This window comes from Antechinus flavipes, chromosome 6, assembly GCF_016432865.1.
Source record: "Antechinus flavipes isolate AdamAnt ecotype Samford, QLD, Australia chromosome 6, AdamAnt_v2, whole genome shotgun sequence".
Taxonomy (NCBI): domain Eukaryota; kingdom Metazoa; phylum Chordata; class Mammalia; order Dasyuromorphia; family Dasyuridae; genus Antechinus; species Antechinus flavipes.
The window spans coordinates 27,163,299-27,189,718 of NC_067403.1; the positions used below are offsets into that span (position 1 = coordinate 27,163,299).

The window sequence follows — 26,420 nt, forward strand, 5'->3', positions numbered from 1 at the left end:
TTGGTAATTTTATTTATTTATTCATTTATCACTATGCCATGATTTCTGTCAATGTCTTCAAGAAACCCAATAATAGTGATCCCTATAAATAGGCAGCATGGCGTAGTGTATTGAGAGAGTTGATCTTTAAGCCAGGCTCTTTCCAGTCCAACCTGCCTCATATCAATTGTGTAAGCCTGGGCAGATCGCTGCTTATTCTATCCACTCCAAACCCTCCACTTATATCCTGTGTGAGATCAACAATTCCCTTAACATCTCTGAACTTCAAATTCTTTATTGGCAAAAATGTAGGTTTGAACTAGAAAACATCTGACATGCCTTCTCTCTCAATATCCGGGGTCTTGGGCATTCTCTGTAATCTTGTTTAAATATTTCAGAAGAGTTGTGGATCTGGAGGAAAGAAAGAAAGAAAGAAAGAAAGAAAGAAAGAAAGAAAGAAAGAAAGAAAGAAAGAAAGAAAGAAAGAAAGAAAGAAAGAAAGAAAGAAAGAAAGAAAGAAAGAAAGAAAGAAAGAAAGAAAGAAAGAAAGAAAGAGAGGAAAGAAAGAGAGGAAAGAAAGAGAAGAAAAAAGAAATTTCTTCATCTAGTAGGTCTCTACACCCTTGAAATCACAAATGCCATCTAAGAAAAGTTTGTTAGTCACTTTCTTCACAATAACCCTGAAGAATTTATAGTATAGATAGCAAAGGTATTAATAACCCCATTTTTCAGAGAGGGAAATAACGACTTGGAGAGGCTAAAGGACTCTTAGTCACATAGCTGGAAAGAGAGTCAGAATAAGGATTTCAACAGAGATCACAGGATCACAGATTTAGTCTTGGGAAGAAACCTCAGCTGTGAATTAGTCATTTCTCAGATGGCGAAAGGGACAGTTGAAGAGGTCAAAACTGGTCATCTAGCTAGCAGAGCAACATTTGAACCTAGGGCTTCAGCTACCAATCCAAGACTTTTTTCAATGTAGGACGCTGATGCTCTTAATACAATATTCTCTCTACCATATCAAGGTTATTTAAATGTTTTGAAAAGCAAGTTTGGAGACAGCTAAGTAGTGAAGTAAATAGAGTGCCAGCCATGAACTCAGAAATTTCTGAGTACAAATTTAGCCTCAGACACTTGTGACCTGGGTAAGTCACTTAACCTTGATTGTGAAAGAAAAGAAGGAAGGAAGGAAGGAAGGAAGGAAGGAAGGAAGGAAGGAAGGAAGGAAGGAAGGAAGGAAGGAAGGAAGGAAGGAGGGAAGGAAGAAAAAAGCACATATGATGTATGGCAGGGAGAATGAACAACTCTGCCCTACTCCAGAGGTCACTTGCAATGTCAAGAAATTTGGTTTAAATATTTGACATATATAGGACTGCTTGCCATCTAGGGGAGGGGGTGGAGGGAAGGAGGGGAAAAATCGAAACAGAAGCGAGTGCAAGGGATAATGTTGTAAAAAAAATTACCTTGGCATGGGTTCTGTCAATAAAAAGTTATTATAAAATAAAATTTTTTAAAAAATTAAAAAAAAAAGAAATTTGGTTTAAGCACTTTATTACTAGGAAAGTTGCTTGCTGTTTCAGAGCTGCAGTTCTCCAAGATAGCCTTTTCTAGATAAAACAAACAAATAAACAACAACAAAACAAACAAACAAAAAACATGTGGTACTTGACAGCAAGCTCTTTTTCAAAAAGGTGACAAGTATTTTATGGCAGTTTCAAGGCTCTGGCACCTTCCCTCTCAAAGCCTAGATTAGATTTAATGGAGCTGGGGAGATAAGAAAGAAAGTAGGAAGGTGCATGGACACCAACCAACAAGGAGACCTCCCGGAGCAGGTTTTATCCTGTGAGTGATGAGAAGATAAACTCTTCATGCTTGGGTCTCTGTCTAGTGAGATAAGCCCTTAGGTTCCTAGACTCCCTGGATTTAGGGCCAAAGGAGTCTTAGTGATCCTCTAGTTCAAAGTCTCGTTTTATAAGAGAGGAAACTGAGGCTCATAGAACCTTGTGGTTAGTTTTTTTTTTAATTTAATAATAACTTTATATTGACAGAATCCATGCCAGGGTAATTTTTTACAACATTATCCCTTGCACTCGCTTCTGTTCCGATTTTTCCCCTCCCTCCCTCCACCCCCTCCCCTAGATGGCAAGCAGTCCTATACATGTTAAATATGTTGCAGTATATCCTAGATACAATATATGTTTGCAGAACCGAACAGTTCTCTTGTTGCACAGGGAGATTTGGATTCAGAAGGTATAAATAACCCGGGAAGAAAAACAAAAATGCAGATAGTTCACATTCGTTTCCCAGTGTTCCTTCTTTGGGTGTAGCTGCTTCTGTCCATCATTTATCCATTGAGACTCAGTTAGGTCTCTTTGTCAAAGAAATCCACTCCCATCAAAATACATCCTCATACAATATCATTGTCGAAGTGTATAATGATCTCCTGGTTCTGCTCATCTCACTTAGCATCAGTTCATGTAAGTCTCGCCAGTCCTCTCTGTATTCATCCTGCTGGTCATTTCTTACAGAACAATAATATTCCATAACATTCATATACCACAGTTTACCCAACTATTCTCCAATTGATGGGCATCCATTCATTTTCCAGCTTCTAGCCACTACAAACAGGGCCGCCACAAACATTTTGGCACATACAGGTCCCTTTCCCTTCTTTAGTATTTCTTTGGGGTATAAGCCCAGTAGTAGCACTGCTGGATCAAAGTTGTGGTTAGTTCTTGTCAAAGGAGTGGGTTTTTTCCTTGATTATAAATATATAAATATAATTTTTAGTTTTAGTGCACATTCAACACATCCCGTACTGCCAGGCCACACTGATTGGTCTAACGAGAAGTCAGAGTGATAGGGCCAAAAACAATTGGGTTGCGGGTGGGAAGGTTTGGATCTGGCCATCGCATGAGGTCTCCAGCCTAATTTCCTCATTTTTATGAGCTGAGCCCCCCGTTCAAGCTCCCGCCAGCTTTGCTCTCCTCCGCCCTGCACTGCCCTCAGGAGGGATCCTCTTGCACCCCGTTTCACCCCTGGGTAGCTTTTACAAAGGAATATTTCTTTCAAAGATGTGGAACAAATATAGGTATTTTCCCCTGTGCCTTGTGGATAGAATCCCCCTCTATGTCCTTGCTCTCTGGGAGGAAAACTCGCAGTGTGATTGCGTTCCTCCAGCGTTGGTCCCACGGGATCAGATCCAGATAGGACCCGACTTGGGATGCGGGGGTGAGCCCTTCCGTTGGCCGGGGGAGGGGGGGAGGGGAATCAGAGATCACTCCTGAAAATCATTCCTTGATGCTGAGATTCGGGCGCTGGACCAGATGAAAAACTGGGCTCAGATTCCTGCTCCCGGATGCCTGAGGCTCGCTCTCTTAAGCATGGAAGAGACCAAAGGCTGAGGGCCCGTTTCTTGGGAGTCCCTGGCTTCGGAGAGGACCCTTCCTCTTACCAGATGGCTTCTCATTGGAGAAGTCACTGAGCTCCCCGGGATGCGGAGGAGCTGAGAATGACAGCCTTTAAAACAGACTGAGGTTCCACCCCGGGAGGGAGCCGAGGGGAAAGCGTTCCCGCGCGCTGCCCAGGTCCGGCCGGAGAACCTTGCATTACCTCAGACGTCCCGGATGCACACTGCCTGGCGGGGTGGTGCCAGCTGAAGGAGACAGCATCGCGCTCACTCGGGACCCCAAATACGCTGAAGCTGTTTATCCGGATACACTAAATGGCGGCGCTTTTCATTCCCCGGGTGCCAGCCCCTTGGGAATAGGCTCCCCGTACGTTCCCGCACTTCAGCACCGTGCCCGGCACGTGCGCCTCGCAGAGACTCGGGAAGAGCGGAGTTTGGCCGGGGCGGTGACCGGCCGGGATCGCGGGGGACCGAAAGTGAAACGTGCTGCGGGTCTCGTGACCGCGGGGACACGACTAATGTGGAGGTGCATCTTGCTCGACTATGCATATTTGTAGCTTTTCTTTTTTTTCTTTCTTTCTTTCTCTTTTTTCCCTTTTTTTAATGGCAAAGAGGTAAGAGAGAGAAAAACAATTTTTGTTCATTGAAAATGTAAGTAAAAGCGGATTGTCCGGGACCGGATGGAGGCGGGGCCTCGCAGCTTTTTCCCGTAGGCTCCGCCCCCGGCGCGGATCCAGTAGCGGCCAGGGGGCGGGGCCAGGGCGCGGGCTCGCGGCCAATCAGAGGCCGCTCCACGCTCTTCCTTAGCAGCGCCGAGCGGAGGCCGGAGAGTCCGGGTGAGGTGCTCAGGTACTAGAGTGCTTCGAGCTCTGCGGCGGCTACGGCGGAGAAGGACAGACAGAAGCGGAATGGCGACCAGGACGGCGGTGGCGGCTGCGGCTGCGGCGGCCGTGTCGGTGGCGGCCGGGGACGGCCCGGGAGGGGACTCGCGCCTGGACCAGGCGGCCGCCCAGTGGCTTCGCTGGGACAAGGTCAGGTTCAGGCGGCTGTGGGAGGGCCTCTGCATCTCCATCCCCCTCTGCATCTCCTCTCTTCCTCCTTCCCTCCCTCCCTCCCTCTCCTTCCCACCCCTATTTCTCCCTTCCTCTACTTCTCCCGGCCCTTCCCCTCCCCCTTCCCACCGCCTCCCCCCCTCCATCGTTTTTTCCCCTCCCCCGTGGCCTCGTGGAAAGAGCCACCCCTTATTCCGCTTCTCCCCATGCCCCCGCAACTAGTTGGCGTTGCCCGAGGTGGCCCCTGGGAGGGGGTGGGGGCTCCCTAGGCCTCGGTTTCCCCGCCGGGCCCCGCGGTCTCGAAGTTCCGTTGCAGATGAGGTTTCGTTCTACCACAAACGGGCATTTCCCGGGGCGCCGGCCTTTCAGCTGAGTGGCGGCCGGACTTGGTGCGCCCCTCCCCCTCGGGCGACCGTGATTTCCACAGCTGCCCCCTCCCGCGTGGTCGTGGAGACAGACCCGGGAGGGGGACCTGTCCCGGGACTGCGGGTGGATAAAGTGCCTACAGTGTGCAGAGCTTCCTCTCCCCCGGAGTGCTATGTGGGCAAAGGGAGCAGGGAGAAAACCGGAGCAAAAAGGAAGGCTGAAAACTGACTAACTTCCTTTTGGAAAGGAAAATAGTCCAGAGAAATAAACCTATCCCGGCGGGGTGAGGCAGGAGGTGGGGACACTGAGGCAGGGGAGTGGGCGGCCAGCTCTTGCACGCTAATTGTTGGCGCTAGTCCAAGCACCAGGGTCCGCCCGAGTTCTGGTCCGTGTTCTGCAGAGACGTAAATGTCCCTGCCCTGGAGCGCCCAGGACGGAGCCGGCCTCACTTGGCCTTTTCTCCGAGTCTGAGCATTGGCGTTGGAGATGATGGGATCTCCTCGGAAAGGCCATGTCAGCCTGCTCTCGCCGGACACCCTTGAGTCTTTGGAAATTCGCATTGGTCACTGTGTTGTTCAGTTTCCCAAGTCTTGACAAGTTGATGTTGTTTCTAATAGTTTTATTACAATATTAAATATACACAAGACATCTGTTCTTACTCTGCTTTCTAGAAGCAGAAGTTATTTGACCTTGAAGGTCACGGGTATTTAGGAAACCTCAAAGAGGAAATAAAAGTTTATGGATTTTCACATGGGTCAAAGTTAGTTTTTGGTGATTGGAAAGTTTAAGTCTCTTGTTCTCTTAATCACCTACTATTGTGGCATATATGATTATGTTTTATAGAACCCTAAAACTTTAGAAATGGTAAAACAGATGATTGCGGATAATAATAGAGAAGAGCTGCAGAAATGTTTTGGTTCCCGAATGGAGTTTGGAACCGCTGGCCTTAGAGCTGCGATGGGACCTGGAATTTCACAGATGAATGATTTAACTATTATTCAGACTTCTCAGGTATTGATTTATTTTGTCCTTCTTTATTTCTGTTAACAGTAGCCTCAATGTATACATGTTATTCATTTTGGCTTTAATTATGAGTGTATTTTCTGACTTCTTTGTAGAGAATCACATTGGCAACTTAGGGTCCAGATAATTTGCTGAAGCTCATTTGTGCCCCTAGTGTCATAGATAACCAGTGACCCGATTTTCAGATCTCATTCTACCTTTAAGAAAGGGGTTCTTAATCTTTGTTGGGTATTGGACCCTTTTGGCAGTCTAGTAAAGCTTGTGGAGCTCTTCTTAGAAGAAAGTTTTTCAAAATATAACAAAAATATAGCATAACAAAATATATTAAACTAGTTATTAAAGCATTTTTTAAAAGTTCATAAGCCTCTGCTTTAGACTAACAATTTTATGGTTCTTTACAGTAGTCAAATAAAATTTTCAAGAAGCTTTTTCAGAAAGTTGCTGGAATAACCAAGACATTAATTTGCTTGCTTTCACCATGAAATGCAAGTAGAAATACTGTTAGAAATGTGACCATTTGTTCATTCTTTCAGTCCTTTTTAATTGATTCGCCATGCCAAAGGCCAGGTTCTGATTCTGAGGCCATGATAGAGTGGGCACAAGGCTGGCAATGGAGTTAGACAGCATGATATGCATTATCTGTGCAACATGGTGAAAACAAATCCCTTAATTTCTCAGTATCTCAAGCATGCCTTTGAGCTTAAATATCACTTAAAAATACAGTGTGGAGCTGCATTAGTACAAAAGGATCCACCACAAGTTTCCTAGGCTACTAAAAATCACTGAACAGAAGAACAAAACAAAAACCCTAAAACTGCCTTTGATCAGATAGTTCACTAAGGAAGGGTAGTCCTAAGGGCTTCTTGACTGAAACTGATCATCTCCTTCCTGTCCCTGCCCATCATCTCCTAAATCCTAAAGTCAAGTGACATTGAAGGCCCTTCAAAGGACCATTTTGCCCATTGCCCTTCCTGGGGGAAATGGGCTTGCAGCTATAGGCTCCATAAAGTCTTCCTGTCTAGACTTTGTTCCCAGGGCGGTGGCTCGGAACTGCCGAGAAGTGTTGGGGACCAACTCAGGGTTTTCTGCTGCTCATTGCCACAATTCAGGATCTTATCAGTTGTTGTTCCACTAACGGGCATCTGAGTTTTCTCCAGAGAAACCAATAAAACAGGAGCACGTAATGTTTCCCCTACTTCCCTGCTTGTTTCTTAAATATCAGGAAAAGAGAAACGAAAGCCTGCCTAGACATGGTAGCAAGGCAGAGTGCCAATATCGAGTCAGCGTGTCAATTAAAAACCTGCCTTTTATAACCTTCTAAAATGTGATTGCTCTTTTCTAGGCTTCTCTGGTGGTTCTTAGTTCTTTAAAGAGAACAGCTTTCCATGTGCTAGTACTAAAAGTATATATAAGCCTTTGAAATTAATATGAAATTTAATTCAAATAAAACATAATTTGATAACATTTATTACTCAGTTTTCAGGATTTTTCATTTATTATATTTAATAACTTATTCAATTCAGAGTTCATTTTTTCCATGATCTTGTGTATTTAAGTAAAGAGTTTTCTATATAGAAAAATGACACTAATTGTCACGTTTCTGAAATTATTATTACCAATGATTTCTTTTTTTGAAGCACTCTTGATATCCAAAAGGAACTTGATAAGAATTTTAATTATTTCCATATTCCATATTTTAATATGTTAAATATTTATAAGTTTAATTTTAAAGCTAAGAATAAAGTTTAATTTTAATATGGATTAACTTGGTATTTTTAGGGATTGTGTAGATATTTGGAAAAAAACTTCAGTGATATAAAGAAAAGAGGTGTGGTGATTAGCTTTGATGCTCGAGCTCACTCATCCAGTGGAGGCAGCAGTAAAAGGTATTTTGAATAAGTTTCGGATTTTTTAATGTTCGAATGTGTTTTATGTTCTTACTATTAATTCAGTATTTTAGTTTTTTGATACATTTGCCTAGTTTATAGCTGGCTTTTAGCTTCAAAATTGTTGGCAATTTCTCCTTGGAAATGTTATAAATTAACACTTTTCATTTTGGATCAAAGAAATAGATTTTAACAAAATTAAGGAGAACTTAATACAATTCCTAATTAACTACGTCAATTTTCTGTGACAGCCATGTTCCTTTTTTTTTTCCTTTTCCTTTCCTTTTATCTTCCTTCTACAGAATTTTGTTCTTTACTAATTGACACTAGTTGGAAGCCTCATAGCATTATACACGACAATCCAAACACCCACTAAAATTCTCATATATAGTTTTTTAATATATTGGGAAATAAGTGCTAGCAAAGGAATAAAAATTCTGTTTTCAATTCCTTTCCCAGCACTTTCCCTTCATTTAGAAGTTAGATTTTCTGACTGGTTATTTCTTAACGTGAGCATTTAGATTGTAAAAATAGAATAGCTAAGATTACCCCCCCCAAAAAAAAAAATTGCAAGTTTTTAACTGTATATGTGGTATTGTGCAGGGCATTTGGAGAAGAAAATTGCATGAATGGAGTTATCAGTAACTTCTAGTTTAAGGACAGTATGAGGGGCAGTGGCTGCAGGATCTTTGGGGTTTATAATCCCCTTTCCACCACATACTATCTGGTTTAACTCTTTATTATTCCAGGAAGCTCTTTTCAGAGTACTGCATCCATGGAGGGAGCTTCCTCCTAGGGAAGTGATGAAATCACAGCTATGAAGGCCCCCCAAAATGAAAAGCAATGATGTAGACTTGTGTGTACAGCTTTTAGAAAGACTAAAAACACTAAACTGGTGTATGTTCTAAATCTGTGTGCTATATCTTTTATTATGGGACACCATCAGAGCCTCTGCACAGATAGTCCCCCATATTTAGGACTACATCCTCTTCTCCCTTTTAAGTCTGGAGTCCTTAACTTCCTACAAGGTTTAACTAAACTCTTGTTCTATGGGAAGTCCTTCTTTGTCCCCCCTAATTAATACTCTCCTTAAATCATTTCCTAGTTATTTTCCTAGTTATATGTATCCCCCAGTAAAAGGTAGGTTTTTTGAGAGTGGAGCTGATTTTTTTCATTTTTGACTTTGTATTTCAAATACAAAGCTTATTTCAAAAGTATTCAAAGTATTTCAGGTACTAGTTTGTGCTAATAAAATTTTGCTAAACTCAATTGAATATTTAGATCAAGGGGGAATATAGGATCTACCCAGGTGGTTCTGAATAGTCTATCTCTAATGAAAAAAGTTTTCCTTAATGAAAGCATATTTCCTTAAATTGTCATTGTATTATTTCTTTAATATAAACGTTTTTAAATGGCCAGAGAATTCTGTTCTGCTTTATAAAACACACATTTTTGTGTGCCTACAGGATACTTGTATGAAGCCTCATAGCTGTGTAAAGATGTTTTTGCTTTTTTTTTTTTTTTTTTTTTTTTTTTTTTTTCCTGCTGAGGCAATTGGGATTAAGTGACTTGCCCAGGGTCACATAGCTAGGAAGTGTCTGAGACCAGATTTGAATTCAGATCTTCCCGATTTCGGGTCTGGTACTCTCTATTCACTACACCACCTAGCTGCCCCCAGATGTTTTTGCATTTTTGCAGTATATCATGAAGATAATAGTTTATGGATGTTAATTATTGAAGCCTGACTTTAAAGTAGACATAGTTTACATTTATTTTTCATTTTGCTTCTCTGACTACCAATACCTCCATTCTCCAGACAACTTTTCCCATTTTAACATCATACAGTACTGTTTTAATAAAACATTTTAATTCTGATTATTATAATATAAAGAGCGGGCCATAATCTGTGATGACCGAGTATTTAAAATCAGCTGGAGTCAGGAATTCAGGTTAAGGGAAAAATCTTCAATCTTTATTGAAGTGAAGAGGTGAAAAAGGATTGTGATAGCAATATGGGCAGCTGCGACAGGAAGCCAGCTAGCAGAGGGGGATTGGAGATGAAGAGCATTGGCAATGGCAATTCAAGCAGCTGTGTCAAGATGCCAGCCAGCAGTCTCTCCTTATGCTTCCCTTTCCACTCCCCTGCCTCCACCCACCAAAAACGTCAAACACATCAGGACTTGCACAAAGAGTGGGCGGGGGCCATTCTTTCTCCAAGCATATGTATTACTAGAGTATGGTCCAATTACTATTTAGCCTCACGTGCTTGGGAACTCAGTGCATCAACTCAAGCCTCAGCCCATTACAATAATCTAATTCTTTTGAGGTAGATTATTTACTCACTTGAAACCAAAATGATCCTGTAAATCTTGAAGAATTTATTTGAAATCAGCAATGTGCTCCACAACTGTGTTAGATACTATGGAAAAACAAAAATATTCAAATAAGGTTTTTAAGGAGTTTGCCAGATAATTGAAAATACCAACTACAAACATACCCCAACACATGTGCATACTTTTCTTCTGTGTTAAACTTTTTAAATACTGACATCCAGATCCTCTACTTTTTCACTACCCTACACTTATTCCAACTCTTTATAATTTGTTTTCAACTCTCATGAAACAAAGTTTATATACACGTAGACATACACACACACACACACACACACAGTTGTGTGTACATGTCTCTATGATACCTTCTTCATAAACAAAAAATCCTCATTTTCCTATATGATTCTCCCTTCTAGGTTTGCACAGCTAGCTGCAACAGCTTTTATCAGTCAAGGAATTCCTGTGTATCTCTTTTCTAATATAACACCAACTCCCTTTGTGGTAAGTACCCATTTCCCCCTTTCCAAATTTCTGTCACAAAATAGGAGCAAGAATTAGATAGAACTTTGAGGAAAAAAACAAGAAAGCATTTCTTGCATTTTACTGGCTAGGCTATAGAAAGTCAGCAGCTATGTATTAAATATTCTTTCCCCTATCAACTGTAATTTCTCCCACATCCTGCTTGAACCATTTGGCTTGAATCTAATTGCCTAACACTTTTTAGTGTTCTCTGTGGCAATTAAAAGGAATAATGCCATGTTCTTTGTGCTTGCATTCTTCTTAAGCGGTTGTTTCCTTTTTAATTGTTTGGGGAATTATTCTACACATACTTGGAGAATTCTACAATGAGTAGTAGTATTATCTATTATCCACATCTTACTTTCTGGAATTTTCCAACTATGTAATTATTAATGATTCACTATTCAGTTACTAACTAGGTACCCTATTATTTATGACTAACAGGCATTCAAACATCTTATTACTTAACCTAGTTATTTCTTTTTTGCTAATTGGGGAGATATCTTATTTTAAGAGACCAATAAAAATTATGTTTGGTAACATGTAGTAGGACATTCATTAAATCCTTTAAATGGATATATGTTAAGAAAAGCTACAGTAGAGACTCATTGCTCACTAGTTTGTGAACTTTAGGAGTGTGGGGTTTTTATGTTAATAAATTTTTTTTAAGACTTGAGCAATGGCGTGATTTACATACTTGTATCAAATAGAAATGTGAGCTTATCGAAAAAAGAATTAACTGATTTGTTTTTACATTACAATAGAACTTCTCATTCTATTGATAGGAATTATGTAGGCCACTAGATAACAGATCATTTAGCTTAAATAGTTTACTTGATTAAAGAGATTACCTTTGGTTGATAATTTCTGGATGCTAGTGGATATTCTGCATTGTAGAATAAAAATGAAATGTTATTTATTCCTTTACTCTGTAGAAAGTCAGTTGAATTTAACAAACATTTATTAAATATGTATTTTATTAATAGGACTGTGCTAAATGTTGGAGAAACTGCTATGATTGAATAATAACCCATATTTAAATACCACTTTCTTGGGTTTACAGCTGTAAGCAAATAGGGAGAGGTAGAAAGCTTTATAGAGTTGGGACAGCTTCTAACAAAGTTCTGCATCTACTGCCTTATTGTGAAATAAAGGTGAACCTGGGTTTTGAAATGCTACATCAGGACTGATCAAGGATTTGTAGGTTTTGGGGAGCTAGAAAGATTTCAGGAATTGACAAGGCTGTATCTGTTGTCTAAGAAACTGCCTGGCTAAATTTGGAGAGACTGTTCTTTGAGAATAAATGATCTGGAAAAGAATTCTTGGGTCACATTTTAGCTCATTTTAAGGCTAATTAAGGATCTGTGTTGCTTGGTTGTGGTGCCTAGAAGTGAAACGGTGTATTGTTGTATTTAACTGTTGTGATTAGTTTAAAGGATTAACAATGAGAGCAAATAACCTATAAAAATATCCATTTGAAAGTACATACCATAATTTGAACAAAAATGTTTATTCATTATCTTCTAATATTCTTATAGCCCTATACCGTCTCACATCTGAATCTGTGTGCAGGAATCATGGTCACAGCCTCCCATAACCCAAAGCAGGATAATGGTTACAAGGTATTTTTGTCTTCTATCCCTTATATTTCAAATAGAACTTAAGCAATAGGTTTGTATTCATCAATGAAAATCTTTGGGTTTGTTGAATTCTTTAGGTCTATTGGGATAATGGAGCTCAGATCATTTCTCCTCACGACAAAGGAATCTCTCAAGCTATTGAAGAAAATCAGGAGCCATGGACTAAAGCGTGGGATGATAGCATAATTAGTAACAATCCACTTCTTCATGACCCATATTCTACAATCAATAATGATTACTTTGAAGACTTAAAGAAATACTGCTTTCATAGGTAAATAAAGAAATCCTGTGTGCCTTGGCTGATGTAGTTTTAATTTATTCAGATATTTATTTAACAAGCATAATGACTTTTTGAAATGCACTGTTAGACAAAGAGAAAATAAACAAGAATAATTTTAATGTTAACATAGTAACTATAGCAACATATTTGATTGACATCAAATACCTAAAATTGGCCTGGAGGGGATTTTAGTAATTTGTTTACATGTTAAAAACAAAGACTTCAAATAAGAAACTAACTAGTGGTCAGCAGCTCACAGTTAGGGAGCAGGAAGAATCTGACTCAGGAGACATGGAATAGACTACAAGTCTTAAGTAATTATGAAATGTTTATGATAATTTATTAAGGGTATCTTGTAGTTTGGTCATTGTGCTGAGAGAGACTTAAAGGCAAAGATTTTGTCTTGCTTCGGCTTTGAATGTCTAGCACCTAATGTAGATCCTTGCATGTAGGTACTTGGTAAATGTTTCCCTGATTGAGCATAATTGAGATTTTCGTTATTATTCTATAACATATAAATAACATCTTGTCATTCTGCTACTTATGTCCCCATCCATTTTTGGTATTAAAAAGTGGGTAATTCTTTTGATGCCTTCTCTGAAATTTTGCATCCTTACATTGAGTCAGATTACACAGGTTACTTCCTAAAGTGTCACTGAAACAGCATGTAGAGAAAAAGCCCTCTGGAGCTTTAGATTCTACTCCCAGACAAGCTGTTAATTGGTTTATGGCTGAGCTTCCGTTCCCTAATCTTTTATAAAGCTTGGACTCTTGTTTTCAATTAGGCCAACTTTTTACTTTTCAGAAAAAATCAGATCGAGGTGTACAGGCTTCTAATGCTGATGTTGGAATCCCCATTTTGGAGAAGAATGTTGGAGACTTATGGGAAAGGGGATCTATTAGTTACTCTGCATTTGACTGGTCTGGATTTCATCCTTACCACTTAGTCATGTCATTTTATTGGGCAACCTCCGACGATACAGCTCTGGATTAAAAGTATCTCTTGACTGCTGGTATTTTGTACACTAAACCAATATTAAAACTCATGTGGAGTGATGAAAACATACTGAGTTTGGAGCCAGGTGGCCTGGCTAGACAAGTCTCCTACAATGAGAAACTTGGTTTCTCTGGACCTTTATTTCCACAACCCTCTGTAAAAAATCAACTGATTTTCAGAAAACCTTTATTGTTCATGATTGGTTAATTTGGCTTAATAATTCTCTGCATTCCATTTTTGCTCACTTTTAGAATGTTTCATAATGTTTTTGAAGTTGACTGCAACTTTTTGGCTTTACAACAAAATTAGACTTTTATAGATGTTAACTGAGTGAAGGGCTTTATTTTTTTAATAATTTTTTTGTTAGTTTTAGTTTTTAAAAAGTGAAGCTTTTTTGCCTTGTTATGGAAAAGTAAACATAGAGCTGATTCAGCCTAATGACATCTTTGTCATTATACATCATGGAGTTATTTTTTAGTTTTGTAAAGAATCTCACCTCGCCAATGGCCAAACATTCCCATTTTTAATAATATGAATGTTTGAATTCACATAGCATCTTTGCTTTATCTCATTTCAGAAATGCCAACAGTTCATCAACAGTGAAATTTGTCCATACTTCTGTTCATGGTGTAGGCCATGATTTTGTACAGTCGGCTTTCAAGGCATTTGACTTTGTTCCTCCTGATGCTGTTCCTGAACAGAAAGCTCCTGACCCAGAGTTTCCAACAGTGAAATACCCAAATCCTGAAGAGGGTAAAGGTGTCTTGGTAACTTTTTCTAATTTAAAAAACTACTTAGGGGGCAGCCAGGTGGCACTGTGGATAGAGCACCAACCCTGGAGCTAGGAGGACCTGAGTTCAAATGTGGCCTCAGACACTCCTGTGATCCTGGGCATGTTACCTAATCCCAATTTCCCTTCCCCCCGAATTTTTTAAAATAAAAAACTATTTGGTGTGTTCAAAACAGTTCATAAACAAAGTAAGATCCTCTAGCAATCAATGTTTTGTTTATTAAATAAAATAGAAATTTCCTTTCATCGCCAAGGGCTTTTTGTTTTAATTTATGCTACTTATTAATTTCCCAAAGAATTCTCCAGATTAGGTACATCACTTGGTTTTGACCAAGAATGCTATACTATTTTAATGTCATGTCTGATGTTGCCTAATTTATGTTAGAAAGAACTAGGAACAAAAACGAGATATATTCTGTAGTTTGCATCTTTATAGGATTTTTGAGAAATATTTTTATATTGTGGCTGAAACTATTTTCATAGTTAGGCTAAATAGGATAGTCATAAAATCTGTTTACTGTGTACTTTTTCTAGATAGTGTAGAAGTACTACTACCACACATTTGTTGCTAGGCTGGATCTAGTGAATTATACAGGCTTTAGCTGTGATTAATTCTGCCATACATGGACTTCTTTTCATCATAGAATATCATGTACAATGATTCTAGGGTAACCTCTAGATCTCATTAGATTTGGAATTTTTTTCAAGACTTTTTTCTTGATTAAAGTAATTGTTTTCTTCTAACTCTTTTGCAGACATTATCATTTGCTTTGGCTGAAAAAACACAGGCTAAAATTGTTTTAGCAAATGATCCAGATGCTGATCGACTTGCAGTAGCAGAACAGCAAGAAGAGTAGGTTTAACAGCTTAACGGTTTTTTTTTTAATGTGTTTTTAATATACAATTTTATAACATTGTCTTTTGGGAACTTGATGAAATTGCAAAATGAGTATAGGATTCATTCCATTTATCTGGTATTATTATTATTAATTTTTTTGGAATAGTTTTTTATTTTCAAAGTACATGCAAAAATAGTTTTCAACATTCTCCCTTGCAAAAAACCTTGTGTTCCAAATTTTTCTCTCTCCCTTCCCTCTATTGCCCTTCCCTAGACAGCAAGCAAACCAAGATAGGTTAAACATGTGCATAGATAATTATTTTAATAAATTTTATATTAACTTACAAATGAGATAGAAGTCATTTTAAAGTACTTCTGATTCTCTAGCACATAGCAATGTGCTATGAAGTTTTTAAGTTAAATTTTACAAAGTTAATATTCACATTATCATATACTTTTGTTTGTCACTTTATAAAACATTTTCACTTAAGTAGCTTTGATTCTGATGAGAGGACACTTCCAAGTACGTAATTTATGGTATAGACAAGCTAGCTGTTCAGGTATGATGTAGAATCATCCAATGTAAATATATATTTTTGCTCATAGCAAAAGTAGTAATGTCACTATCAATCAGAAAATGAAATTAATTCAGTAGTCCCGGCTTTGAGATTAAGGAGTTGTTCTAATCGTGTCAATTACAAATAGGGGAAGGTAGCATTCTTTGTTTGCCCTTTGTTGATCAACTTCCTTTTTGTTTTGAAAATAGACCTTAAGAGAAATTCCATTTAATCACTCATTCACAATCAGTAATGTAAAGCAAGCCCTAAAATTAAATTAAGTTTATGCTTGGAGAATATTAATATTTTCAAGAAGTACCAATATACTTTAAAACCAGAGCATATGCAAAAAAAACTGCACCTAAAATATTCTCATTTGTTTGCTCTTTGGTAAGAGAAAATTTTGTAAGCTTCTCTTAAGACAGCAAGATTTTTGACAACTTGACATTTATTTTTAAACGAATAATACATAGGGATCTAATTTTCAATCTTTATAATACTATGTGTGTAAATTTTGGGTTTTTCTGAGTCATAAGTCAGCTTTCTGCCCACACCCACAAAGCCTCTTGGGGGTCTTTTCCTCATTTCCAGAGTTGTTTTTTTTTTTTTTTTCAAGATTCCTTTAGTGATGGATGGCATTTTTTTTTCCACAGTGGTGAATGGAAAGTGTTTTCTGGAAATGAGATGGGGGCTCTTTTAGGCTGGTGGCTTTTTACCAATTGGAAGGAAAAGAATCAAGACCGAAATCAAGATCAAAATGCTCTTAAAAACCTGTACATGTTATCCAGCACAGTTTCTTCAAAGATCCTGAGAGCCATTGCCTTAAAGGAAGGTTTCCATTTTGAGGTAATGTGTTTATATAAGTCTGTACTTTTTATTTTAATAATAAAAAAGAACAATCTCTGTAGGTGGTATTAAAATATTTTTATCTTACTTATTGCTCCATTAGGAAACGTTAACTGGCTTTAAATGGATGGGAAATCGAGCCAAACAACTAATAGAACAGGGGAAGACTGTTCTATTTGCATTTGAGGAAGCTATCGGTAAGAAGTAGCAATAAGCATGAGCTAATCTGTGATGAATTTTCAATTGATTAAAAATAAGATTCTGAATCTGGGAAGAAATAAATTAGTTATTCATATTAGATGTGATGGGAGCAATCTGTACTTTTTAGGGGAGCGGTTCTATAGTAAACAAAAATTGTGTCGAGAATTCTTTTCCCAACTAAAAGCACTAGATTGTTGTGTGAGAAATGAAATTGGCTAAAACAGGAGTTATTAGGTTTCTTTCTTGCCCCTTTTCTCAGAGGCCCGAATCACCTGACAGGTTTTGTAGGTAGCTGCCCACAGGCTCTCAGGCGGGTTTTAAGAAAGCGGAGTTTGTAGAAGCTCATCTCCGTGCTTCCGGGAGAGCGCCTGCTGATCAGGCCTAAATGTACCCACTCTACCTCACAGCCTGGGAAGGGACGGGGAATTAGTCAGTGCCCTCCAAGTAACTGGTAACCGGATAAAAACATGCCAGACACGTGTTAATTAACAGTGTCAGAATCGGTTTTTGATTTGTGCTGGGAACATTTCAGCCTTTGGCATTCATTATAAGGTCCCACCAGGGGGCACCATGGGGCACAGAGTGCCAGCCCAGTCAGGAGCCACTTTAGCACTAGCTTGTGGCCCTGGGCCAACCCTCCCCCACCATTTGCTAGTTTCCTCAGTTTCCTCATCTGTAAAATGAGCCAGAGGAGGAAATAGCAAACTGCCCCTGTGTCTTAGCCAAGAAAACCCCAGATGGGGTCACAGGAGTCTGACCCGAAAAGAAAGGAACCACTGCTCCTTTTCTAGGAGCTTCCATTGTATTGGTGAGCCAAGGTACCTGTGCACACAACCTCTGGGTGATAGGGCAGGTAAAACTAGTGGCGGATGCTACAGCAAGGAGGTCCTCTGGAGGTTAAAGGTTAAAGGAACAAATTAATAGAGGTGGGGAATACAAACAATAGTTTTGTAGAATCAGTAGAGTGAGCGTCATCAGCGTCCTGCATGTCTACTGCTTTTGTGCATGTAGTACACAGTTGTGTGGATTGTAAGGGAGTCCATTCTGATAAGTTGATATATGTTTTCCACAGGGTACATGTGCTGTCCTTTTGTTTTGGACAAAGACGGCGTCAGCGCTGCTGTTATATGTGCAGAATTGGCCAGTTATCTTGCAACTAAGAAGTTGTCTCTGGCACAGCAACTGAAAGCCATCTACGTTGAGTAAGTTCCTGCCGACTTTTTTGTAATGGTGGCCATGCTGCCTGTGTAGCATTGAATGCATGTATGCAAGTCAGTGTACGAGGTGCTACACAGACTTGCTTTTGTAAAACTGGTAGCCCAGTGAGGGATGTCAGAGGGACACAGGTCATTACAGTGGAGGACCTCAGAATGATAGAAGGCTTAAAGAAAAGCTGGCACTTAGTGGCTTAGTGGCCTTGGGAGTAAGATAGCCAGAGAGCTCGGACACTTACTCAGTAGGCAGAGGTGTTGGAGATAGGGATGGCTGACTTGAGCAAAAGCACTCTATGAATCCTGCAGCAAACAGGGCCCAACAAGCACCCATGTTGAGCCCATCCTGAGCCCTTGCCATGTATGTTCACTCGGGAGTAGCTTCACTAATTCCTGTACAGGCCTCCAGCCTTGGATCCAGCTCCAGGCCTCCGTCACCAGCTTCCTGCTGCACATTTCACCCTGGAATACCTTTTGGCATCTCATCTCGGTGCATCCACCGCTTTCACACCCCTTTATTTCATGTATTTCTCTACTCTCCCAGGTTCACATCTTTTCGACTTCTTGGACCTCCCCACTCTAGCAGAGAGAATTAGTCCCAAATCTGACCTTTCTGGCAGTTGACACAGTGCTGGGCACTGCTTGTTGACTTGATGACACCCCCCTCTAAGGGTTCTTGCCATTTATGTAGGAGACACCCCCGTCTTCCCTCGGCCTTTGCACAATATGGTCCCCGTCCTTTTGGTGCATTCCTCTCACACTTCTGCAGGTCCTGGCTCTTGCAGAAAACTCTGCTCAGACATTCCCTTTTGAGGAAGGTTTTGCCCAATTCCCCCAGCCACTCGTCCTTCCACCTCGCAGGGTGACTTTGCATCTGCTTCCCATATATTGGGTAAATGTACCTCATTAGAGTGCGTTGCTTGGCCAGGTGTAGCTTTGCCAGGATATGGCGCACATGCGCTCCGTAAATACTCAGCAGTTACTTGATTAGCAGGTCAAACATGAGATGGATAAGTTTATGTGGGTTGTGGCTGGCAATGTGAAGTGATTACTTCAGCGTGGAAATGGCGTTAGGGTGAAAGGCAGTTTGAGGGAGGAATCTGAGACCGCACGACGGATTGAATGTGGGGAGTGAGGAAAGAATAGTTTGAAGAAAAATAAATTGACAAAAATGCGCTTCAATCTGCGCTCTGAATTTATCACTTCTCTCTCTGGAGGTGAAGTGTATTTCATCATGAGTCTATCCTTCCCTCTCTACATTATCAGCATCCTTATCAGCCTCCATGGGTCTGGTATCATCTTAATGCCTTTGACTCCAATATATCATATTGGATTTCCATCCCATTTCACCAGTTGCCTGGTGGACATTTCAAACCAAATGTTCCAGAGACATCTCAGACTCAGTATGTCCAAAAATTGAACTTATCTCCTTAAAAAGTTTACTGTACAATGATCTCCTAGTTCTGCTTGCTTCTCTCTGTATTTCTTAGAGCACAATAGCATTCCGTTATTATTATATACCACAATCTGTTTAGACATTCCCCAATTGGTAGACATTCCCTTAATTTCTCATTCTTTGCCATCACAAAAGCAGCTACTATATATTTTTGTACACATAGGTCCTTTTCCTTTTTCTGTGATCTCTTTGGGATACAGACTTAGTGGTCTGAATTGTTGGGTCAAGGGCTATATGCAAAGTTTTGTAGGCCGTTGGACATAGTCGAGCCACTCTGGAGAACAGTTTGGACTAGTTCACCACTCCACCAAGAGTGCATGAGTGTCCAGCTACTTTCTTTTTCTTTCAGTTACAATTATCCAGAAAGCCCTAGTTCACCTAGAGAATGTTGTAGGCCTCCTTTATACACATGTGAGGAATTCATTTATAGCCAAAGAAGAGATACATCAAATTGATTTTTTTCTTGTACCTTTTATACAATAATTTTCAATAAAAGTAACCTGTAAGTGAAACAAAGGAAATTAGAGTCATGGCCATGAGCCTTAATGATATGATAATAAACAGAACAATAAATAATATTAAACTGTTGTTTCTAAAGGAATTTGGCAATATTATATTCCAAAAACTAAATTCCATAACGCTAACAATCAGAATTATTAATTTTATTTATTTCATCAATAACAAAATATCAACACTATGTACTGTCATATTTCACCAATATGGAAATTTCACCAATATTTCACCACTACATAGTGTTGATATTCTGTTGAGACTGAGCTGATGTGCCAGATTCTGTCTTCTGAAGCCTTTCTGAATCTCCCTTTGCACCTACTGCCCCAATCTCTAAACTTTGAAGAACACCTGTTAAAGCTTTTTCTTTGGCCCTTCTGTTTTGCCTTGTATCATGTTTATGTGCGTGTACTTGAAATCTTCTTCCAGAATTAATTATGAATCTCGTTTTTTGATTCTTGGCAGCTAACACAGTGCTTTATTAATATCATATGCTTCATAAATGCTTGTTAAATCAAGTTTTGTTGTTGACAAATAGATGAGAGCGTTAAGCTCTTATTATGTTCCAGGTACTAGGCTAAATAACTAGAGATGAACAATAAGAAAACAAGGTCAACTGCTACTTGGAGGAGCCTGTGTTTTAACTGGAATACAAAATCTAAAAGGGCAGCTAGTAGGTGGAAAGAGCAGGCCAGAAAATGAGCTAAAAGTAAAGTAAATACCATACCTAAGACTCGTTAAAATAGGGGGTTTTAGCCAAGGACACAGCAGTCATTGAGCAAGCCTCAGGCTGATGTCATCCTTAGATTATAAGACCCTTGGGGTGAAGGTGGGACCAAATAGAAAGTGAGCTGGGAGTCCGATGGCCAGAGACACAGACATGGAATCAGGAGCTCTGGGTCCATCCCGGGCCTTTTCTTCCCACATCTGACCAGGGGTAAATCACTTCACTCCTCTGTGCCAAAATTTTCTTTTGTCAAATTAAGTGGGGTTGGGCTAAAGGATTTCTGTGGTTTCATTGATCTCTAAAGTCCTGTGATTTTGTGGCCTATTAGTCATTCAGATTACACTAAATATTATGTATGTTTTTCTCTCTGATAGATACGGTTACCATATTACCAAGGCTTCATATTTTATTTGTCACAACCAAAATATCATCAAAAATTTATTTGAAAACCTTAGAAACTATGATGGAAAAAACAATTACCCGAAGACTTGTGGTAAATTTGAAGTTTCCGGAGTTAGGGATCTTACCACGGGCTATGATAGCAGCCAACCTGACAAAAAAGCCGTGAGTATTTTTATTAGTTTATATGATTAAACCTCATTTCTATGTATATACTGAATGTTTGATCGAAAGAAATTACAGAAATAATCTAAGTAAATTTTAGGCATGCGTAATGTTCTCTGTATGATTTCAAAATATCCGTGATCCATCAGCATTGAGAGCATCCTTCAAGGATGGAGGGCGCAGATTCTCTTGCGATGGCTTCCTCAGACCTGGTTAGATTAATCCTCAAACTCCCCAGAGTCTGTCATGAGGCCTTTGGTACCTGAGAGAACCCAGGGCCTTCTTCGTGCCGAAATGCAATCTTGGCTTCGGACTTTAACGGAGAATTGTTACAAGGTTAGGATGAAAAGATAAAGGGAGGTGAGGGACTGGTGGTTTTTGTTTCACAGTAGATCATTTTGTAATGTCTAAACTAGCATAGGAAATCCTAACTGCAAATTAGGTTTTATTTTCACACTGTAAACATCATCTCTTAGAGCACTGGAAATCAAGAGACCCGGAGTTTTGCCTCCTGATGTTGGGCCAGCTTCCTTATCTGTAAAATTAGATAGCTGGACTCGGGGCCCTTCCCTGCCCAACATTCTGTAACACCATAGGTGTTCCCATTGAAATCAAAGTAAGCCTTGTGCGAAGAACAGGAACTATTGCAGGGTGCATGTATAGAACAGGAACGCTGGGCAGGCTTATTGTCTTTGATCTCTAATCATTACGGTTCTTTTAGACTTTTACCTTTTTATTATGTTAATATTCATATGAACAAAAGAAATGTTGTACCAGTGAAATATTTTAATATTAATTCATTAAATGTTATTACTAGCAATAAATTTTAATCTTAATTCAGAAAAAAATCGGAGAGGTAAATTAGCTGGTAGCAGGGAATTTTGGAGTCAGTCGCTATTCTCTTTCATTTCATGTCATTTCATGTTAGTTTTAAACTAACTTTGGGTTATGTAATATTTCTATTGTATCTGTGGGGTTTTTTCTTAACTCTAAATATTGGCCTCTCAGGATTGTTCTTGTGGTCTTTTATTCGCTTAAAGGAAAGAGATTGGTCATTTCCCAACACTTAGATAAATAGGAACCTTACATACATTGTGCCTCTGACTTCACTCCTAGATTCTCCCTACGAGTAAAAGCAGCCAAATGATCACTTTTACTTTTACTAATGGAGGAGTGGCCACCATGAGGACCAGCGGGACGGAGCCCAAAATCAAGTACTACGCCGAGCTCTGCGTGCCGCCCGGAAACAGGTAAGGGGGATGGAGAGTTTCACGGGGGCGACGCATCTGGGGGGCTGTCCTAGGCCACAGCATGCCATCCTTCTGGTGGGAGAAGCCATCCCGGCTCGGGGGCGAGAGCAGGGCTCGGGGGGCTTCCAGCAGAATGAGGACCCGGCCCTCCCCTCACCTCCATCCTTGCACCACTTCAAGGCTGGAGGACTGAGCTCGAGGGAGCCCCCCACCATCCCCAAAGTCATCTTATTTGCCCGGCAGGCTGCAGATTCTTCCTGGATTTAAAAGCTTTCCAGGCCTTTTCTTCTCATGAAATCCCCTCTGCTCCCAGCTCTTCTCCTGGCTTCCTGCTTCGCTGGGTCAGGAGATTGTCCCAAAGCCCTTCGGCCCCCCCCCCACCCGCCCTCTCTGCAAGCCCTTCACTGTGCGTTGTAGCCTCCATCTTCCTTTGTCCTTCCCTCCCTGCCTCCCTGTCTTGCTCTCCTCTGCACCTTCCTTGCTCTCCCTCAGGCCACGCCCTCTCCACTTCTCCCCTGGGCCCTTGGCTTCCCCAGACTAGGCCTGCATCCCCCATCTCGGGCCTGCTGTGCTCCCGGCCCCACGGCTCCATTCCTCCTGGCTGAGGCACCTTCATGCTATTGACTCCGGCGGGTCCTGTGTCTCTGGTGTCCATCCTGGGTCACCAGGTCCTGATGGATGTCACAGGGGGAATGTTCCAGAGACATCTCAGACTCGGCACGTCCGAGGCAGGACTGAACCTCCTTAGAAACTGTTGGGTGTGCGACACTCACTCACTCTGCATCAGCCCATAAAAGTCTTCCCAAATTTTTCTGAGACCATCCCGCTCAGTTTTTATTTTTTAATTTTTATTTTTTCAGTACTAGCTTTTTATTTTCAAAATACAGGCAAGTTAAGTTTTCAACATTGCTCCTTGCAAAACCTTGTCTTCCAGATTTTTCTCCCTCCCTCCCTCCCTAAGCACTCCAACATGGATTGAACACGTCCAGTTCTTCTGAACACATTTCCACATTTATCGCACGAAAAAAATCACATCAAAAGGGAAAAAAGCGCCACTCAGCATTTCCTACAGCACAGTAGCTCTCCTTCACCATCACGTGCCTCGCTTGGCCATTTCCCACTTGATGGGCATCTCTCCCATTTCCACTTCTTTGTCATCCCCCAAACATTATGGTACAAAAAGGTCCTTTGCCTTTTGATCTCTGGGATACGGGCCTCCTGCTGGCGTTGTGGAGCCAAAGGCCCTCTGGGCACAGTCCCCCATTGTTCTCTGGTGTGCTTGGGCTGCCTCACCGCTCAGTGCACTCGGGGACGTCCCCTGCAGCACTGGTCACTTTCCTTCTCTGTCATAGGCCTTTTCTCAAAATCCTTCCTTTTCATCTTCCATATTTCTGTATAAGGTATCGCCCGTCTTCCACTCTCCCAGATTCCTAACCTTGCCATTATCTGGACTTGTCACTGTCCTCAGCCTCCGATATCCGACCAGTTAGCAAATGATGCCGTTTCTACCTTCCCATCTCGCACATCTGACCTCTCACTGCATCTCTAGCCTTATTTTATACCACCAGCTTCCATGCATTTCTCCATCCTTGATAAACCCTTCTATTCTCCATCTTCTTTTATACCCATCCTCTTAGTGAACTTTTCTTTTTCTGCCTTTATACTTTTTCATAAGATAATAGATTTTGACCTAGAAGGAACCCTTAGAAATCATATAAACCAGAACTTCTTAAACTTTTTCCATTCACATCCCCTTTTTGCTCAGGAAATTTTGATTTTACAAATCAAACATTTACAATAATAAGCCATAATTTCATGACCCTCCACATTCACTAACAAGACCCCATGTTAGGTTGTAACTTACAGTTTTAAGAAGCTGTAACATAGACAACTTCATTTTATGTTAGAAAAGTGAAAATTCAATCGAATATTTATTCAGAACTCATTGTGTACAGGTGTGGAAAGCTGGTGGCTGAGTTAAGCCAGCCCTAACTCAACCCAAATAGCTGGGGCCCTGGGCAATGAAGTCCCAGAAAATGGCAAGTTTCTGATGATGCATGTCAGGGGAGGAAGCTCTTTCCACCAATGAAATTATGACCCCAAATCAAAGCTTATACCTACAAATCGAGGGACAGATAATTTAAGTGATTTGCCCAGAGCTCTGGCTGCAGACCCTTGGTTTTTCTCACCACCCCGGGCTTCCTCCCCAATTGATCCCTATCAGTTTTCCCTATCTTTGGTCTCATCTGCTGAATGCCCACCTTTCCTGAACCACTCTGCGGAAATGATCTTCCCACTCATGTTGTTCAAAGAACAATCCACCCTCTCCCTGGTACCTTCCCCTAGCAGCTTTTAACCCTCACAGGGACGTGCCCTTTACCTGTCATTGTGCAGACCCTTTGTTTGTAGGTATAAGCTTTGTCATTGTACACAATGAGTTCTGAATAAATATTCAATTGAATTTTCCCGTTTCTAATATAAAATGAACATATATTGTCATTAGCGTTCTAAGAATGGGTATTTTTATATTACACCCATTAGCACAGTTTTATGCTCTAGAACTAAGGTGACCGGCCATTTTGGAAATACACAAATTTAAGAATCTTTGCTTATGAACAAAATCATAGATTCAGCTTTCTGTTAGCAGCATACTAATGCCTTAAGGCAATACTGTTGGTTATTTAGGAATAGAAGGTTGGCATATGTATGGATTTACAGAGAGAATGTTAAAAGAAAATAAGCAATTTTTTTGCTTGTTGAAAGTTTAATTTTATATCAGGTTCATGAGAGTTTTTTCTCATAGAAATAACACGAAATAGATATTACTCTGTTCTTTTAATTTTCCCTTTAACTTGAAAAGATTGCTCCTTTGTTGCTTTTTAGAAATGTACTTTCACAGTTTCATAGTAATTAACCCTGTTAATTTGGCGTCTTTTTTTTTTTCCTTTAGTGACCACGAACAGCTAAAGAAAGAACTGGATGATCTTGTCAGTGCCATCGAAGAACACTTCTTTCAACCAGAAAAAAATAAGTTACAGCCTAAGTCAGAGTAAATTTTTACTATACTGTTCAAAATTATACTTAACCTGCATTTATCTTGTAACTTATAAAGCACTATTTTTCGAGACCAAATAATGCAAATTGTGACTTAAGATGTTTACATTTTTACAGATAGTCATTTCTTACTGTCTCCAGTTTGATGTTTTTTATAAATGGGAAAGAACCACCTGTATGAATAGTAAAACATTAGTCTTTTCAAAGCCTTGAAGTGTAGGATTATCCGAACTAAGTGCAAAGTTCCTTCTAAAGGTTCAGATGATACTGCAGTTTAAATGCCTTAATTTGCATAAATGACTGTTTTCTTGATGTAGACTTTATCTCCTCTCCCTCTACTTCTCAATCCTAGTTAAATGAAAAATAACCAAAAGCAGAGTTACTTACTTTGAAAGAGGGCAGTTCCTGCTTGTTTTGTAGGATGGCAAATCTTAGTTGCTAAGTATTTTTAGGCTTACATATTAAGTATAAAGCTACTTAAAATGTGAAAGGAGAGAAGAAAATAATTATTCACAATCAGAAGATTGTGTGGTTTGGGGAGACATAATACGGTTTGCTCAAACTGAGTGTATTCTTCAAAGTGTTTGAAAAGTAGTTATTAACTATCTTTATTTCAAAGACACTATTGTATGTTGCATAGATTCAAAAAGCATATCAACATTTTTTATGTTCTTTTAAAATAAAATCTAATTGTTTACTGTTTGTGCAATTAGTCTGGAACACCAAAGAAATGTTTGTTTGAAACTCATAGCTTTGGATGGGGGGGGAGTGTATTTTGCTGTGAAAATTCAGCAAGTGTAATCTTTAGTTTTTAAGTGGAAATAGTATTACTGGGGGTCTCCCCCTTTTTTCTGATAAAATTTTCAAGACTTTTTTTTCCTTTGAGGCAGATGGCTACTCGAGCCTTTCCCTTCAGAAGGGGGCGCCCTTGCCAC

The 26,420-nt window shown here is 40.0% G+C and overlaps 1 protein-coding gene across 1 annotated transcript; it reads left to right on the top strand.

Moving 5' to 3' along the window:
• Positions 1 to 4,196: 4,196 nt before the first annotated feature.
• Positions 4,197 to 26,194, top strand: PGM2 (phosphoglucomutase 2). Its single transcript, XM_051964572.1, has 14 exons — positions 4,197 to 4,419; positions 5,650 to 5,817; positions 7,609 to 7,715; positions 10,462 to 10,546; positions 12,103 to 12,186; positions 12,282 to 12,475; positions 14,059 to 14,248; positions 15,027 to 15,124; positions 16,320 to 16,512; positions 16,616 to 16,709; positions 17,786 to 17,915; positions 20,992 to 21,181; positions 22,298 to 22,431; positions 25,382 to 26,194. Exons 1-14 carry the CDS (start codon positions 4,297 to 4,299, stop codon positions 25,482 to 25,484), a joined length of 1,893 nt encoding a protein of 630 aa, XP_051820532.1. The 5' UTR covers positions 4,197 to 4,296; the 3' UTR covers positions 25,485 to 26,194.
• Positions 26,195 to 26,420: the final 226 nt, after the last annotated feature.